Source organism: Coccinella septempunctata, chromosome 2 (genome assembly GCF_907165205.1).
Source record: "Coccinella septempunctata chromosome 2, icCocSept1.1, whole genome shotgun sequence".
In the NCBI taxonomy this organism is placed as follows: domain Eukaryota; kingdom Metazoa; phylum Arthropoda; class Insecta; order Coleoptera; family Coccinellidae; genus Coccinella; species Coccinella septempunctata.
In genome coordinates, this window is record NC_058190.1 from 54,613,423 (window position 1) to 54,630,745 (window position 17,323).

The 17,323-nt window shown below is 33.5% G+C and overlaps 3 protein-coding genes across 3 annotated transcripts; 2 read left to right on the forward strand and 1 right to left on the reverse strand.

The window, feature by feature from the left end:
• Nucleotides 1–444: 444 nt before the first annotated feature.
• Nucleotides 445–5,684, forward strand: LOC123306492 (myrosinase 1-like). The gene is made up of 8 exons (XM_044888526.1): nt 445–597; nt 658–767; nt 1,215–1,532; nt 1,908–2,168; nt 3,182–3,276; nt 3,711–3,977; nt 4,773–5,041; nt 5,432–5,684. Exons 1-8 carry the CDS (start codon nt 563–565, stop codon nt 5,547–5,549), a joined length of 1,473 nt encoding a protein of 490 aa, XP_044744461.1. The 5' UTR covers nt 445–562; the 3' UTR covers nt 5,550–5,684.
• An 821-nt stretch (nt 5,685–6,505) lies between these two features.
• LOC123307774 (myrosinase 1-like) lies at nt 6,506–11,157 on the forward strand. The gene is made up of 8 exons (XM_044890203.1): nt 6,506–6,665; nt 6,736–6,845; nt 7,043–7,360; nt 7,996–8,256; nt 9,057–9,151; nt 10,018–10,287; nt 10,489–10,757; nt 10,870–11,157. Exons 1-8 carry the CDS (start codon nt 6,625–6,627, stop codon nt 10,982–10,984), a joined length of 1,479 nt encoding a protein of 492 aa, XP_044746138.1. The 5' UTR covers nt 6,506–6,624; the 3' UTR covers nt 10,985–11,157.
• On the reverse strand, nt 11,097–17,106 carry LOC123307775 (zinc finger and BTB domain-containing protein 24). Its single transcript, XM_044890204.1, has 7 exons — nt 16,942–17,106; nt 15,288–15,479; nt 13,914–14,144; nt 13,127–13,427; nt 12,524–12,837; nt 11,910–12,110; nt 11,097–11,423 (listed from the first exon to the last, which is right to left on the reverse strand). Exons 2-7 carry the CDS (start codon nt 15,468–15,470, stop codon nt 11,193–11,195), a joined length of 1,461 nt encoding a protein of 486 aa, XP_044746139.1. The 5' UTR covers nt 15,471–15,479; nt 16,942–17,106; the 3' UTR covers nt 11,097–11,192.
• Between the last annotated feature and the right edge of the window lie 217 nt (nt 17,107–17,323).

The following is a 17,323-nucleotide window of genomic DNA, read 5'->3' on the forward strand; positions in this document are numbered from 1 at the left end:
TTTTGTAGTCACTAACTAGGTGACAGGTTTCTCTTTCTCGGAAGGGACAAACAAAAACAAGTTAATTACATCGACACACATCAAATGAGGCCTTTACATTTCACCTATGACCCTCCCTAATTTGACCAGACCCACCTATCTACAAGTACCTCCATGAATATGTCAATGCGTTGAATACCGGATTTTGATGTCTGGGTCCGTTCAGCTCGACACCCCCAAAATTTCGCGTAAATCGGGGAGAATGCGATGGTTATGATGACGCGAAAAATTGTATCGAAATTTGAGGAGACGATTTCGAAGTTTGGAGGGTTAAAGGGAAAGATAAACTAATATTTCATAAGTTTCTCTTTCATAATATCTGTTCGTAGAAACGAAACCATCTCTACATTTTCATAATGTTTTCGCGCAGTAATCCCCGGAATTAGTAAGATGATATCAAGGAATCAAGGATTTTGTTTTTGATAGGTCCCTCAGATAATGAGGATGATTTTTATAAATTAGAAAACTTGCTTAGTTTCATTCAAGTGGTGCTTATATACAGATCTAGGAACACAACTGCAGCATGAGCATGACTGTCATTCATTCAATAGCTTTCTTGTGAGTTAATCATTTTTGTTCGACTGTTTTCATTGATTCAATTTTGTTTTGGTCTAACAGATTTTTAACAGCAGTATCTTGCGAAGTGAGTAACTATAGTTTCCCTGAAAATTTCCAATTTGGAGTCGCAACAGCATCTTATCAAATAGAGGGCGGATGGAATGAGGGCGGTGAGTAGATATATAAAACTGTACGAATAAAATAATATAAAATAAAAATAAAATGTACCTACTATGATGTATACCATACATATGAACCTTTTCTTATATTCAATATTTATTTACTTTTTTGTGAAAAATGCATGAAGAGTCGGTTCGATGGTATTTTATTAGTATGGCGTAAGGATGTACCTATATGTTGCGGTTGATGGAGTTATGCCAGTTTTTTCTCTATAATACGTTGGCTATATTCGGTAGTAATACAGAAGGTCATCTGATACTATTGCTTCCGAATAAAATGCAAGGGTTCAAGGACTGTAGTATTATGTGGGCTACTTCAAAAGGGCAAAACATGAACCGTAATTCTATACAAAGTAAATTTTTCCAATCAAATGAGATAAATTTTTTGGCACAAGATTGCTAAGTATATTGTTCATCAAACATATTTTTTTTTTCTAGGACGATCAGAAAGCATATGGGACTATAATTTGCATCAGAATCCTAATTTGACTGATGATAAGTCTAACGGTGATATTGCTTGCGACTCCTATCATAAATGGAAAGAAGATATTGAAATTGTTAAGAACCTGGGGGTTGATTTTTATCGGTTATCGATATCATGGTCCAGGATTCTTCCATCTGCATTGAAAGGCTCCGAACTGAGTACTGAGGGTGTAATTTACTATAATAATATTATTGATGAACTAATAGCTAATAATATAGTTCCTTATGTTACAATATTCCATTGGGATACTCCGCAAGTTTTGGAATTCAAAGGTACATGTTTATTGAAATGCAAACTATTACCTACATAAGTATATGCAGAGTTAAGCTACATTCACAATCAATTCACGGGCCGAAGTGCACTTCGGCACGGAAGCTTAACAGATGGCGATCTCCGTTACCATTCACAATGAAATTCAGGACAAAATTTCTTGCAAGTTGCAAACTATCACTTCGGCAAGGAATTTCGTGCCGGCTATGGATGATGCTGATGCTTATATTTTGATCAGTCACATTTTTGATTCATTTGAGTATTTGGTTCCAAGATTATTGCGAATGGTAAATTTCGTGCTGAAGTGCACTTCGGCCCGCGAATTGATTGTGAATGCAGCTTTAAGTGTATAAAAGAAATCTGACCTTATATTTCAGGCGGTTGGCTGAATGAAACGGTGATCGAGGATTACATTTATTACGCTAGAATTCTTTTTGAGTTATACGGCGATAGAGTGAAACATTGGATAACTTTCAACGAACCTCACCAAATTTGCGAACAAGGGTATGCTACTGCAGAAAAAGCTCCATTCAAAACATTACAAGGAACTGGAGATTACCTATGCTATCATCATGTCGCCATTGCTCATGGAAAAATATATCGTATTTATGAAGAGGAATATAAACCAACTCAAAAAGGTTAGAATGACAAACTAATTAGATACCTCTATTCAGTATGGTCACTTAGATACGTCACGTATATCAATGGGCATTGCGTAAGGACAACCTTATATTCTTATAAGGAAATATTTTTCTCTGGGACACTTCTCCAAAAATTATTATTGCCCGAGTCGAATATAATATTTTGTCGGGATTAAATATTAGTTTTGTTACAGTAAAAGAATATTTGACAAAATATATTTTTCGATCCCGGGATAAAATAGTTTTCGATCGCGAGAAAAATTATTTTTTCTACAAGCGTGCGCGTTCAACCTTTTTCCCGCACGCATTCCAAGTTGCAAAGAGTCACTTTCCCAAAACGTGCGGGAAAAACGCCTGCATTTTCTTTCCCGCACGCATTTGCGTGCGTCTGTCATTATATATGAATTAATCAAATGAGATATGATCTGTTTCGTGAAATGGATACATTTATATATTTCAAGCGCTTGTAGAAAAAATATTGTTCCTAACTCTTGCGTAAAGTGTCTTGCCCGCACTCAACTGCTTACCCGAATTCTGCTTCGCATCGTTCGGGCAACGGCAGTTTCGTGCGGGCAAGTATCACTTTCCGCACTTGATAGGAAAATAACTATTTCGATCCTGGAAAAAATATGCGTGGACAAGCATAGAACTAAGATTGACCAACCATAGACTTATTATCAAGATTTTTGTTTTTGGAAATCGCAATCCACAAAACTTGGATTGAATTCCATGAAATTGTAACGGATTATGCATATTCGTAACAGAAATGGATTTTTGATAACTTTTTCGGATTGTTTCCTTCGAATCTATATTATCTTTAAATTGAATTACATACAATCTTATCCATCGAATTAGCAGGTGTAAATGTACCTATTACCTTTTAGTATTTAGAGGTTAATATTAAATGATACTATTTCGTATCTTCTTAAAAATATACACTAGGCATAATGTAGGGACAATTTGTTTTCCATAATCTCATTTCAACGGTACCAAAATATTTACTATCACAGGGCAAGTTGGAATAACGATAGATTGTGTATTTGGAGCACCGAAAACAGATACCGAAGAAGACAAACAAGCCGCTATTGATTACATGGAATTTCAGGTGAGTGGAAGGAGATTCACCTCAACATACCTACTTCTATAACAAAAATAATATACGGGGTGGTTACTAAAGATAGGGCAACAATTTCGGATATATCTTTCAAATGCTCCAAAGATTCAGCTGCAGATTTGCATCTTGCGAGGGATGTTCTAATAAGCTGTAACCCCTAATAAACAGAAGGATATTATTAGTTTTTTGTTAAGGTCAATAATAGATAATAGTATTGAAATATCGAACATTTTAACTAAATATCTCTTGCCCTAACGAAATCCATTGCATACCTACCTATTTGATCCCATTTTTCTTCACAAAATATTAATGTTTTCGGATAGGGAATCCCCTCAGGCATTTTTGCCCCATCTTCAGTGAACACTCTATATATAACTAGTAGAAGATTGGATTACCTTTCTTATAGATACCTATTGTATTTTCAGTATGGCTGGTTCGCACATCCTATCCTTTCTGGGAATTATCCACCTTTGATGATTGAAAAAATAGGTGAATTGAGTAGAAGGGAAGGCTTTCCAAAGTCTAGATTACCGGAATTCACACAGGACGAAATAAAAATTATAAATGGAAGTTTTGATTTTTTGGGATTGAATCATTATACCACAGTATTGTGCTCCTATGGGGGAAATTATCCAGTACCATCTCATCGAAATGATTTGGGGACTATAGACAGTATTGATCCTTCCTGGAAGGTTTGTAGTAAAATAGTACCTGAATTTCGAAATTAAATTTGGAATTTAAGCGGATTCAAATTATGATAACACAATAATGCAGTGAAATATCGACACGAGTGTGTCCTTACATACAATATGTGTTATACCTATGACATGTTCACATAAATATGTTATTTCTTAATAATCAATTTCTAATAAAATAAGAAAGTTGTAGGTATGTCGGAAGGCTTCAAAAAAAGCCTGGGATAGATGGGTTATCTAATTTTCTCAAAATATATATATTACATAAAATATTGATAATGAATGTATGTATTATTATATGTTCATATATACATATGTACACTTACCTATGTATATGATTAGTACCTATGTATAACGATTATAACGAACCTTATCAATGTCAATATGTATAGGCTGCCATACGTTGTACCAGAGACAAGGTTGTCTCTGCGTTGTACCCTTGAGTTTAATATTCAATTGTCACTGTTGGACAATGCGTGGTGTATTCGTCCGTCCGTCCCAGCTGGGTTTGCCCAATTATTAAAAAAAAGAGAATTTCAATTGAAACTCATGTCATGTCTGGAAACATTTTGTGCAAAATTTTGCGGGCATCGCTGCAAAATATAGATATAATATAAATCTCGAAAACATTTACGGAAATATTTACTAGAAGATGATGCGGCCAAATTTTGCAAAGATCTTCAAAAGTAAAGTTATGAAACATATCTATAGCAACTTTATTTTTATTATCGCATAAGAATCTCACCATTTTTCGATCTCATATATTAGATGTAATCATTCTTCGGTTTTTAGCCTTCAGCAGCAGACTGGTTGTGGGAGGTACCATGGGGTTTACGCGGACTTCTGGTATATATAAAAGATCACTACAATAATCCACCAGTTCTAATAACGGAAAATGGTTGGGCAAACAGGGGCAGATACATACATGACGTTGATCGAATAAATTACATGAAAGGATATCTTTCGGAAGTCCTGAAGGCGATTTATGATGATGGTTGTAATGTCATAGGTTATACTGCATGGAGTCTTTTGGATAACTTCGAATGGACTTACGGATATACGTAAGTGAAAATATTTATAAGTACTTATTATGTACTATACACTATACTTACCAGTTGTTTAGTCGCTATGTATCAACATATTTTTAATACATAATATGTAGAGGATGCGGACTTATATCGAATATAGATTATAAGTAGGTACCTATATTGTACCTACTTATATGTATAAATTTCATCCTCAACATGATTACCCGCTGGTAGCGACTCGCCCAATTTTGATTCAGATTTCAATCACAAATTTCATCTATATTTCCAAAAATTCTACTCACTTGCATGTAAAACTATTATGTTTTAACCTCTATTGAGAACAGTTTTACATGTGCTGATAATAATTGTTCATGAACACTTCGAGTTTTGATATAATATTAATTGACCACTACCTACTTATAGAATGAAATTCGGATTGGTCTATGTGGATTTTGAAAGTGAGAACAGAACCAGAACTCCAAGAGATTCCTATGAAATATATAAAAAAATTGTAGCAACCAAAAGCTTACAAATTTATTAGTACGGTTCAACTCTCCTTCTCTGGGCAGCTGAATTGTACTGTGTGAGCATGGTATATAAATATATACATATTTTTAATTATTCTTGTAAAAATTTAAATGCTAATCAAATAAATATATTTTCGAAGGCTTTTCAATTATTAAATTTTTATCCCATCCCGACATTTTTCCACCTCAAAGCTGTTTTGAAATTCGTCTGGGTGCAACTGAGGATTAATGAGAAGTAAGACGTGTCTGCATTTTTGTATTTATGCTCACCCAATAGCTTCACCATTTCAACCCGATTACACACATTACAGATGCAGTCGTCGCACTGCCTGATCGAGAGACAACTTCTCCTCGTAAAAAGGTAGGTATATTCCTGTCAGGCCCAAATGAGAATATTTCAAAATAAGCTTTAATCATATTTTCAGGTCAAAAATACATGAAATTCAATATATTCCACTGATTTTATTGAATATCTATTTTCATTTTTTTTTAAATAGTGGTTTATACATGTAACCACCAGGACTCAACTAATACAAGTAATAATTATTTCTTGTGTAAGGCAAGAAAACAGCTTTTCTTGTCATTTTAGAGTAATGAATGATTCAAATCAAAGTAAGGCAATTTCCGAAGAACTATTGCAACCCTCTATCAGAGTCCGCCTTTGACGTACCTCTGTTGCAGCTGTTTTGAGATGTAGGTAACCATAGGGACGCATGGAATGAATAGATATTATTAGAGGTGGTTTCATAGTGAAATCACTAGGAACTAAAGGGGTACCTATATAGCACTTGATTATCTGTAACACTAATCATTTCTTTTATCAGATATACATATATAAAATTTAAATAAAATTTTCGAAATATTCCTAAATTTGAATATGTTATCGATTTCATACCGATAAATAGTTATCATGAAAGATTTATATCTGAATCGTTTTATTTTTTCAGTTCCCACTTCTAATAGATAAATTTGAAAAATCGATAATATAATATCGATTCTACACAACATATTATGTTGATTACAAATATATTCTACGGTAGAAAACAAATTTTTGAGTAGGTACCTACCTACCTATTTTACTTCGATAGGATGGTCCTGAATTTGCTATGGATGTTCTTGAAGTTTTTACCGTAAGCATAATGCCACATATTTTTATGAATTATTTGGATTCAATTAATAATTCGTCTAATTTTTTCGAAGAATAATAACCACAGCAGTCCAGGGTTTGAGAAATCTCACATTTCCAAATAATTTTAAATTCGGTGTAGCGACCTCGGCATATCAGATAGAAGGTGCTTGGAATGAAGACGGTGAGTGTTTTTAAATTGAGAAATTCTACATCATCATTGATATTTATTTCATCAACATATACGTAATAAATCCACTATGTATGAGGAGACTTTTTCCGAAAATTTCATATAAGGAGTCTCATGAAATGCGGAAAAAAAATGGATTTTCAGAAAGTTTTTATGCATTTTCTTTTCTCTAAATAAATTTTTTTATTTAGGTAAAGGACAAAGTATTTGGGACCACTATCTCCACAAGTATCCTTATTTAGTTAAGGATAAATCAAATGGTGACATCGCATGTGATTCTTATCACAAATATAAGGAAGACGTCAAGCTATTGAAAGATTTAGGAGTAGATTTTTATAGGTTTTCAATAGCATGGACAAGAATCATTCCTATGGGATATAAAGATTCAGGAGTTAGTCTAGAAGGAATAGAATATTATAATAATTTGATTGACGAACTTCTTGCAAGTGATATTGAACCCTATGTTACTATATTCCATTGGGACACACCGAAAACTTTGGAAGAAAATGGTAAGTTATTATCTCTATACTTTAGTGAATCGAAACCTCACTATACCGGAAATATGCCTACTCAATAAATGAGACTAAAAATACTTCATTTGAAATGCTTCTACACCAAGTTAGGTATAGATATCTTTGGTGCATACAGATTACTGTGACGTGACATGGGCTCACGTCATAATGCGCATGTTTCAAAAATGAAATATAGGACAAAGACATTGAACTCCTTTATTGATTATGCACTGCTGTTAGTTAGATGGTACAAAACAAGTAAGAAACTTCGACGTGAAGAAAATTTGCGATTTCAGAAGAGGGTGTATATTTGAATGCCTGTAGCCTATCCAAACTGTTAAGAGTATATTCATCATTTTAATTAGAATTAAATTGTTTTATACTCTCTGAGTATATGAGTGATGCGACACATAGACCTATTTTAAGTTTAGTAGATCTATGGCGATGCCACCATTGAATAAATTGTCTCCCTTCTATACAATATGGTTCCACGCTTTTCTTACGTACCCCTGACATGATAATGCGGATGCACCTGTTTAAATATATACCATACATATGATTTAATTTTATATGGTCTGAAGAATTTCGCTGCAGTGAAGCAATTAATTGAGTTAATCCATTAATATTTTTAGGTGGCTGGTTGAACAATAGTATTGTCGACCACTATGTATCTTATGCACGAATACTGTTCGAATTATACGGAGATAGAGTAAAACACTGGTTGACTTTCAACGAATTCAGCCAGTTTTGCGAGGAGGGTTATAGTAGAGCAGAAAAAGCTCCTTTCAAAAGTCTTCAAGGTATTGGAGGTTATCAATGCACACATAATGCGTTGATAGCTCACTCAAGAACTTACAAAATGTATGTAGAAGAGTTCAAAATTTCACAAAAAGGTAATTCAGAAGCGTCCATCGATTATTATCTGAATCGAATAGAATGAAAAATTCTGTTCTTTCCTCAAGCACCCTTCGAACTATTTTTCATTACTGAAGGGCAAAGATTATAGAGTTAAACTAACCTAAATCTATAATCTTTGCTAAAGGGTACCCTCCATACTAAAGGGTTTATCAATAGGGACGGATCGATGTTGACAGGCTGTGGCGGCAATGTTGTTTCGGTGGCGTCCGTCAAATCTGTAGTTTATTATCCCAGAGACAAAGTTTGTCTCTGATTATTCATTCACTGATTCCAAATCATGGACAAGCGATTTGGCATCATTTGGCAATGAAAAAATTTATTATTTAAATGAGTGTTCTTGAGTGAAAACGTTGCGCCTATTTTACGACAGCCGCGGTGGCCCTTCAAAGTCGACTCTCCAACGATCGGATCAGCCAGTAAACAATCAGTCAACTCCCGTACGTTGAAGGAACACCAGATCATTAATATATGAATGATGTCATATTCCATACATACTGGCATGTATGTACGTTTCAAATAAAAGAAGAATTTCGTTAATATCTCACACAAGTCACACATAGATACCTGGTTTTATTTCATTTCAACTTCGACCCACCTTTATTGGTAAACCCTTTATAATGATAGAAGAAATTTTACTTACATAATGCTCTGAGTTATGTCCGTTAAATTTCTTCTATCTGTTTCAAACTGTTCCTTCATTATTATTATAAACGCTTTATTTTTATAATGATATCCGTCAGTTATACAACAGAGATCAAGTAGTAACTGTTCACAGGTTTTCTTGGACTTTCTGTTGACACAGCTTGGGCCGAGCCAAAAACAGATAGTATATTAGATAAGTTGGCAGCCGAGGAGGAAATGTTATTTTCTGTGAGTTTATCAGAACAAAGCGTTTCATTTTCATTATTCCGTATCATTTCTGAACAACTTTTTCCAAATTCATATCTACTGATATGGCATGACATTCACTTCTGCGACTAAACAGAGTTGCACAACTAAAGATTAGGTTAAGGTACCAACATGTCGACTCTGCTTAGTTATCTGTAAAGAATGGTTAGGTAGGTGCGATACGGATGTTAGAGGTTCTCAGAAATTTTAGACGTCGACGCTTACTCGTAGGTGTATAATATAAAAAATTGACGAAGATTGTGAAGAACGAATTATGATGTTTTATGTGCATATGAATTTTCAGAAGGCACCTTTAGAATTTAAGTCCCACTGAAAAACTACTAGAAGTGTGCGCAATACTGGACATTGAAACTGATCGCAACTTTTTCAACACAAAGTTTTAAAAAGAAAAATAAATATTTTGATAAATTTTAATTTGTGACAATTCTTGTGCCCGGCTCGTACCTACCTAATATTTATTAATTCAACTTTTAACTACATGGAATGAAACACGAAGTAACATTTGAATCCCTCAAATTCCTTTCTCCGAGATATTTCAATAACATGTTTAAAAGTAATAATATTCAGAAATTTTGTTAGAATATTTATCAACAAGTATGACCATAGTTATTTGTTCGATGTTAACTTTATAGGTACCTACCTATAAGTACCTCTTTATATGATACAAATTTTCTTTGCTCTCCCCTCGCCATTTTCCATAGTATGATTTCTTTCGAAAACTTTTTTATTTCATGTATTTTTATACTGATAAGCGTAATCATTCATAAAAAAAAATCGTAAAAAAAATTAAAGATAGTAGCAAATTACATTGAGTTTGTATTTTTCAGTATTTCTATTACTTGCATCCCCTCATTTTTGGAGACTATCCTACTCTTCTAAAGATGAAGATCAGTTTGAAGAGTTCTGTTCAAGGTTTCCGCACTTCAAGATTACCTAAATTTAATGAGAGTGAAATAGAATTGTTAAGGGGAAGTTTCGATTTTATAGGTTTGAATCATTACACAACAGCATTGTGTTCCTGGTCAAACCAGAAATTCCCAGTTCCTTCAGAGCTCGACGACTGTGGGGTAAAACAAAGCCAAAACACCACATGGAAGGTGAGTCTTAATTTTTAATTTTGATAGGTTGCGTGCGCGTGCCACACGGTACAAAGTCAATTATATTCAGTAATTATGATATTCCGTCATTTTTAATGAGAAATCGTTTCTTCATAAGGGACTTGAATGTTGATTTAATTTATAATTATCATTAGTTTGAAAAATTTATAACGAATTAAAATAAAATCTTATTTTTTCCAGATTTCCGCTGCTCCATGGTTAGCTGAAGTACCGTGGGGTTTGAGAAAACTTTTAGTATGGATAAAGGAAAAATTGAACAATCCGCCATTGCTTATAACAGAAAACGGTTGGGCAACAACCGATTCAAATTTGGACGATAATGATAGAATGAATTATCATACAAAATATCTTTCAGAAGTTCTGAAAGCTATTCATGATGACGATTGTAATGTGATCGGTTACACAGCTTGGACTCTCATGGATAATTTCGAGTGGATGTCTGGTTATGGGTGAGCATTGAAACAGCCATCTAATTTAGTTTAGACGTTGATTGGGATAAGTAGGATATTTTGTTATATTAGACATCACCTCATGTGTGAAATAAACTGATGGATTTTTCAGGGAAAAATTTGGTTTGGTTCAAGTGGATTTAACTAGTACAAACAGGACAAGAACACCTAAAGATTCATTCTTCCTATATCAGAAAATTATAAGAAATAGAAAATTAATCGAATGAAATATGTTATTTCGGTAAATTTCCAGGAGAAGCATTCAGTTTCAGCTTTGTATGTTAAGTTTAAATCATAATAATAAAAATACTTAGTTTTTCACTATATAAAAACGTCATATCAATCGTTTACACATTTCTCTTTATTTTTAGGAAATATTTTAATATACACAAAATAAGTATGTTTGTATTTATTTACAATTTCAACAGAAAAAAATTAATCTGTCTTTACTTCTTCATCTTTCTCCTCTTTGATTGTTACTCCATCTACTTCTGTTGGCTGCATGATTTTGTCATGTAGTGTTCTTAAATGTCTCAACAGATTACTTTTCACATTAAAACCTTTCATGCAGTATTCACAAGCATAAGGTTTTTCTCCAGTGTGTGTTCTTTTATGTATTAACATGGAAGCATTTGATGGAAATTTTTTGGTACAAATGGAACACACCTGAAAGACATAAAAATTTGAAAATTTTCATATACCAGTATTATTTTTGAAACTTTGTATTCTTCTTAAATAGGTACACTACATTTTGTTAAAGGCCTCCTTGCCCTTCTTAAATGGAATAGGTATAATTGATTATGAGTTGATTTGAAATGGAATTAGAACTAAATAGATAATAATAATGAATAGATTATTATGCGCATAATGCACTTTATGCTTCAAAATAATTAGGTACATAGGCACCAAGTATCTTTCTGTCATAACACCACTCTGCTCATGAATTTATAATTTGTTATTTTTTTCAAAAGTTTTGAAATGAATAGTGATCTGTACCTACATCAACCTTTGGATTAGATTTATATTTACAATCGCTATGATTAATGAAATAGAAAATGTGGTTGGTTACGATTTTGAACTAGGCATTTACTTTTTTCCTATTGAGCAAAAAAAATTGACAGATACTGTCCATTTTTAAAATATTAGCATCACCTTCTGTATAGGACCTATTAATTTTTTCGGCGATTTATCTGCCTTCATTCCATCTCCCATTTTATTTAAATGTCTATTAGTCCAATGAAGCTCGAACTCTGTATGGGTGTTTTGAATGTGATGAACCCATTCGGCTGGAGTTGAAAACATTTTTTGACACATGTCACAAGTCAATGGTGGAAAAGGCGCATTTTCTTCATCCTGAAATTGTTGAAAAAAACTTGGCTATTTGTTTTACTAGGCAGAAAGGCCTAATATCTAATATTTCAATGTCACGGCTATGTATGGAGTTTCTTAGGCCAGACATTACTTAGTCAGAGTACAACAGCAAAAAGTTGAAAAATGAGTTGAAACCAAAATTTCTGACTTTATTTTTGTGAATCATCAATATCTTATATGTATATCTAGAATAAGCTATAGAAACGTAGTTGCGAGGTCAAGGTGAAAATAAATCGTCACAACTTGGCGTTGTTAATTTTGAAATAGGTATTATCTAGATGGAAATTTAAAATAACTAAAACTTTTGTACGAAATTTTTTTTATCTTATTCATTAGTCTACTACTAGAAGTTTTCACATCACTTTCAGGAAGTAATGCATTGAAAACATACTGACCGGTGCAGGTCTTCCCCTCCGCTGCCTTTTCGCAGGTAACATATCTGTATGTGTTTGAACGTGTCTAACCCAATCTGCCGGAACGGTGAAAGTTTCACTACAGAGCTCACATGTTAATGGTGTATACATATTTTCACTACTACCACTATCTGTATCTGCAAAAATTTCTGGTTTGATAGTTATTTCTGTACTGAAAACTTCTTTGGACTCCATCAATTCCATATCTCCCTCGCCCATCTCGGACCATTCTAGGGGTTCTTCCTTGATTACTAAGAACTGGACAGTCTCGTTATTTGGGGTTGTATCTTTTTGAACTGCAAACAGATTCTATTATACAAAGTAACTCTGTATGTATATACTAACTCATATTCTCCCAGATTAGAATCCCGCGCTACATAAGGTATATAGGTAGGTACTATGCGAGGTATGAAATTGCTTCTTAATTTTCAATACGTGATTAGGTATTTTGACCTAGTAAAAAATTTTACTATCACTGACTAGCCAATATTGGCATGCAATAACGGTTCCAGAATCGTTGAAATATAATAGATTGATAAAAAGTGAAATTAGGTAGGTACGTATTGGAAGAATTAGTTTACTTACCATCGTTCTTTTCATAATCTTTTTGTTTACTTAATGTAGGTGGCGATTTCTCACTTTGGGTACTTTTAATAACACTACTCTGATTATAATTATTATCTTTAGGTGCCATTTCTTTTTTCTTTGCTGTTGAACCTGTATCAGAATTCTCAGAACATTCCCTATTATTAGACTTTTCCTGGTTCAGATTCAATGTATAGTTGAGGACTTTTGGTCGTTCGTTCATTTTTATTTTTTCTGATTTCTGTTTTTCTGCCTCTACTTGAGAAACTTGGGAGGAACCATTGTTTTCTTTGTATGAAGCCTGTGAATCATGTTATTCATAAGTAAGTATTCATGCAAGGTACAATAATTAGAAATCTGTTTGACATTGTAACTATGCATAAGACCAGCGGTCGGTAACCTTTTGGCAAGTAAGGTACACAAAATAGTACCTAAAATGAAGTGAAGGCGGGCCACACTTGTAATGTTAATCCTAGAAGTTCAATTTACATATAATTGGTCATTACATCTCATAGATGCTTAAACAATTGATCATTTTTGGGCAACATAAACCATTTTCATTTTTATGAATAGTGTCAATTCAGGTGTGATATTTATGGTTGTATTGGTGGGGCTCAAACAATTTGTTTGAATTTTATTTCGAGTTCAAGTTGAGCGGAGTTAATCACCATTTGGTGAAATCGGCCCTAAATGACAAGCGCTCAGCTTAAATGGCATCCGCGTTTCCTTCAAAGAGTTCATAAAATGAAAGGAAATAGTAAGGAACGAAATCTTAAATCGAGATTACCTTGACAGATTTTTTCTGTGGTGCTTCTTGTTCTTCCTTAGGTCTCCACAAACCTTTAACTTTCAGTATATCACCACCTCTTAAAACTTGTTGAAGAATATCTTTCGAAACTGTAGACTCCCCACTGTACATATATTGGACTAGAATTTTAAGAGTTTGATAAGAAATTTCTGGTGGAAGAACTACAACTAAAGGTAGAGTTGTGACCATGCGAGGAGCTAACTTCAAAACCTGCAGAAATACAAAAATAAAATTAGCTATGCAAAATACGTGAAAAGAAAAAACATAGCGGTGGCTTCACAGGGTGAATAATCAGCTCATACAATATATATTTTTCAGAAGGTTCCTCTCATTAAGAGGAGTTTATACCACGGGACTTTCTCGTCATCAGTATCAGGCGTAAAGACTAACAGAATGGAATGTGGAGTGTTGCCAGAACACTCGAACGATAAGTAGAAGCTTTGAGTATTCAACTCAAATATTCAATGGTAGAAGTTACGAATATTACAATAGTTTCCACTTTCGTCGAAAAGATGGCAGCACTTATCGAAGGTCTTTTTTCGATTTCCCCAGGATACGAATTGTAGCTAATGGCGACACTTTTCCAGATATTTTTTTATGCGAAATTTTATGGAAGAGATAATTTTACCTCGGAAAGTTAATAACATGAATGAATACTTGTTCTTCAATGAAAAAATTCTTTTATTTTTTTTTCTGTTCGACGAATAAAAATTTTTCTGACTTTCCTAGATGACTAACTGGCACACTTCCCTCATTAATTAGGTATTTTCAAAAATTGAGTTTCGATGAAGAGTATTCAGGCTGTTGGAATTTCATGAAACCATTACATTTTTCCTAATACAGGCTTAGTCAAATCGAAATTATATGGGATGCCGAGAAAATATAAACATTTTTTTTATATTATTGGAAGTAGTTGTAAAGGCACACTTTGTTTTCTCAAATGGTATCTATGTTTGATGAATTCTCATGTTTTTGGCCGTATCGACTTTCATGAATTTGATTAATAAAGGTTTTGATTTTCTATTCGTTTAGATGGTCAAAATGATATTCTCTCGTATTCTAATCCAACTCAAGAAATTATTATTCTTAACAAACCTGCATAAGTATAATATTACCTATTTAAATTGTTAATAAAACTAAACAGAGGGTCGAAGCCGATATACACATACGTCTCAATGAATTGATTTTGATCACCCACAATTGAAAATTCAAAAATTGAATGTTAAAGAATCGCAGTTCGTTTCATATTTTGAATTTCGACAAAATTTCTATGGATTCATAAAATTAAGTATAATTTTCACTTTACATCTTTAACATGAAATTCATTGGAGTATAATAGTGATGTTGACGAACCTGATGAAAGTACTGACTGCAAGAAGAAAGTATGAACTTGTGAGCCATGATGCTTAGGCCATCTGATGTGTAAAGAGCGACATCTGCAAAAGTCTCGTTAAACAAGGCTCCAGCAACACAAGAGTGCATATATGAACTGAAGGAATGCCACTTTAGCTGATAATTTTCAGCTAGAACATCCATTTTTCAAAGCTGAAAATTGCAGAAATGTTTATATTTGGAATTAGGAAAAAAACGTAATTCATTTTTTTTTGACTACTAAACCCATCTACATACAGTGCTTCTCGAAAGTCCTCCTTATTTTGGAACGATTATACATAAACAAGTGAAATTTGGAAACTGAATATTCAAGGTCGTAAACATCCATAATAATGATGATAGATGACGTCACAATGCTATTGTGACCAATAATTTCAAATGGAACTCTAGGGCAAGCGACTCCTCTTTTAAAAGGTATCGAAAAAACCTATTCAATTATATTATTTTGTTTGTGTTTATGGCAGTTTTAATGGCACATTAGATTAGAATCAGTCTCTACTCGGAAAGTTTACAACCTTTAATATTCAGTTTCCTAATTAAACTTCTTTATATTAATCGTTCCAAAGATAAGAGATTGGAGGGGACTTTTGAGAAGCACTGTATATTATACTATAGGATGGGAATAGGGTAGGTATAGGGTATAGTTGGAAGTCAATATATCCTTAGTAAAATGCATATAATGTACATGAAGGTATAAATAAGTAATTACCTAACTAGTTAATCTGTTTGTGTTCCCTCCGTGATTTTGAATTTGGATGCGCTGTTTCGATCGAAGACATATTTAGCGAATCGTCTACTTATAGTTACTACTACTACTACTACATCTACTACTACTCTATACCGATCCAACGTCGTTACAATTCGCTGTTTGTAGTTTATACTGGATCGTTCTATTATTTTCCATTGGCAACACATTACAATAATTTGAGTAAAGAATAATGGAGACAAATCCAAAACTCCGAAACCATCATGAGGATTAATCCGGCAAAGGAGTAGAGAACTTGAATAGTTGACTGGCGCATTCGATCCCAACCCAACGGGTATCATGGACATGCTTGGCGGTGTAAAAACGTTGCCCTTAACCTATCACCTATCTTGTGAATTGCAAGTCCCTAAATAAAAAGTACTTTTCCTTCAGAAATTTGTGCTTTCGGCTGGCCTTATTAGGAATTGTTCATTGAAGAGTCCCAGTGTTGAGACTAGTATGGGCTTAAAATTAGAAAATTATAGATATATGATATTTGGGCGAAAGGATGAAGCACTGTTTGTTCTCTGGTGTGGATTGGCACGAAAGAGAATAAGATTCCGAAAAATTGAACCATCTTCACGATGTAAACAGACTTGACAGCTATAAAATATCCAATTCAAAACTGAATCCCAATATTTGAACAATAATTTCAGTATCATTTTCAAACCATAATAAAATAGTTTTTATCTAGAGAGCTTTGTTATTTCTTATAAAGAATTCATTCACACACGTCACAAGTACGATAATTAGAATGAAATAAAATCGGAACGCTCATAAATTTCATGGAATAAAACATTGAACATGCAGTTTAAGGGATCTATTATCTGGAAAGAATTTTATTGAAATGTTTCGAAATTACATACTTACAGGGTTGGTATGGATAAGTATAATAAAGTATCCACTCAAATGAAAATATGTTAAAACCGGAAAACAAATGCTATAAACCGCCAGAATTCGAACCGTTAGCCGACAATCGAAAGCTAAAGTCCTTACTAACGTATCGAAACGAAATCCGGGAAGGCTGTGGTGGGAAACTGCTAAACAGAAAATCGATAGATCGTTGCGGCGTGTTCACCATCATTGATTTTTCTTGGCCAATCGTAGAACTCCATTTATCCTATCGATCTGACATCCCTTCATCACTCTCCCGCTCCTTTGTATGGATTTTCTTTTATGAGATGGCTTCTTTCATATTGGTATTCAATATTATAATTATAATTATCTTCTAACAGTCTAACATCAGTTTCTA

Excerpts from the sequence above, each read along its gene's own strand:
- LOC123307775 (XM_044890204.1), bottom strand. The coding sequence starts at position 15,470 with ATGGATGTTCTAGCTGAAAATTATCAGCTAAAGTGGCATTCCTTCAGT. Across the intron at positions 13,428-13,913 it reads CACAGAAAAAATCTGTCAAG|GCTTCATACAAAGAAAACAA; the intron begins GTAATCTCGATT and ends CATGATTCACAG. Across the intron at positions 12,838-13,126 it reads AGATTATGAAAAGAACGATG|TTCAAAAAGATACAACCCCA; the intron begins GTAAGTAAACTA and ends ATCTGTTTGCAG.
- LOC123307774 (XM_044890203.1), top strand. The coding sequence starts at position 6,625 with ATGGTCCTGAATTTGCTATGGATGTTCTTGAAGTTTTTACC. Across the intron at positions 6,846-7,042 it reads AGGTGCTTGGAATGAAGACG|GTAAAGGACAAAGTATTTGG; the intron begins GTGAGTGTTTTT and ends TTTTTTATTTAG. Across the intron at positions 9,152-10,017 it reads AGGAGGAAATGTTATTTTCT|TATTTCTATTACTTGCATCC; the intron begins GTGAGTTTATCA and ends TGTATTTTTCAG.
- LOC123306492 (XM_044888526.1), top strand. The coding sequence starts at position 563 with ATGAGCATGACTGTCATTCATTCAATAGCTTTCTT. Across the intron at positions 768-1,214 it reads GGGCGGATGGAATGAGGGCG|GACGATCAGAAAGCATATGG; the intron begins GTGAGTAGATAT and ends TTTTTTTTCTAG. Across the intron at positions 1,533-1,907 it reads GCAAGTTTTGGAATTCAAAG|GCGGTTGGCTGAATGAAACG; the intron begins GTACATGTTTAT and ends CTTATATTTCAG.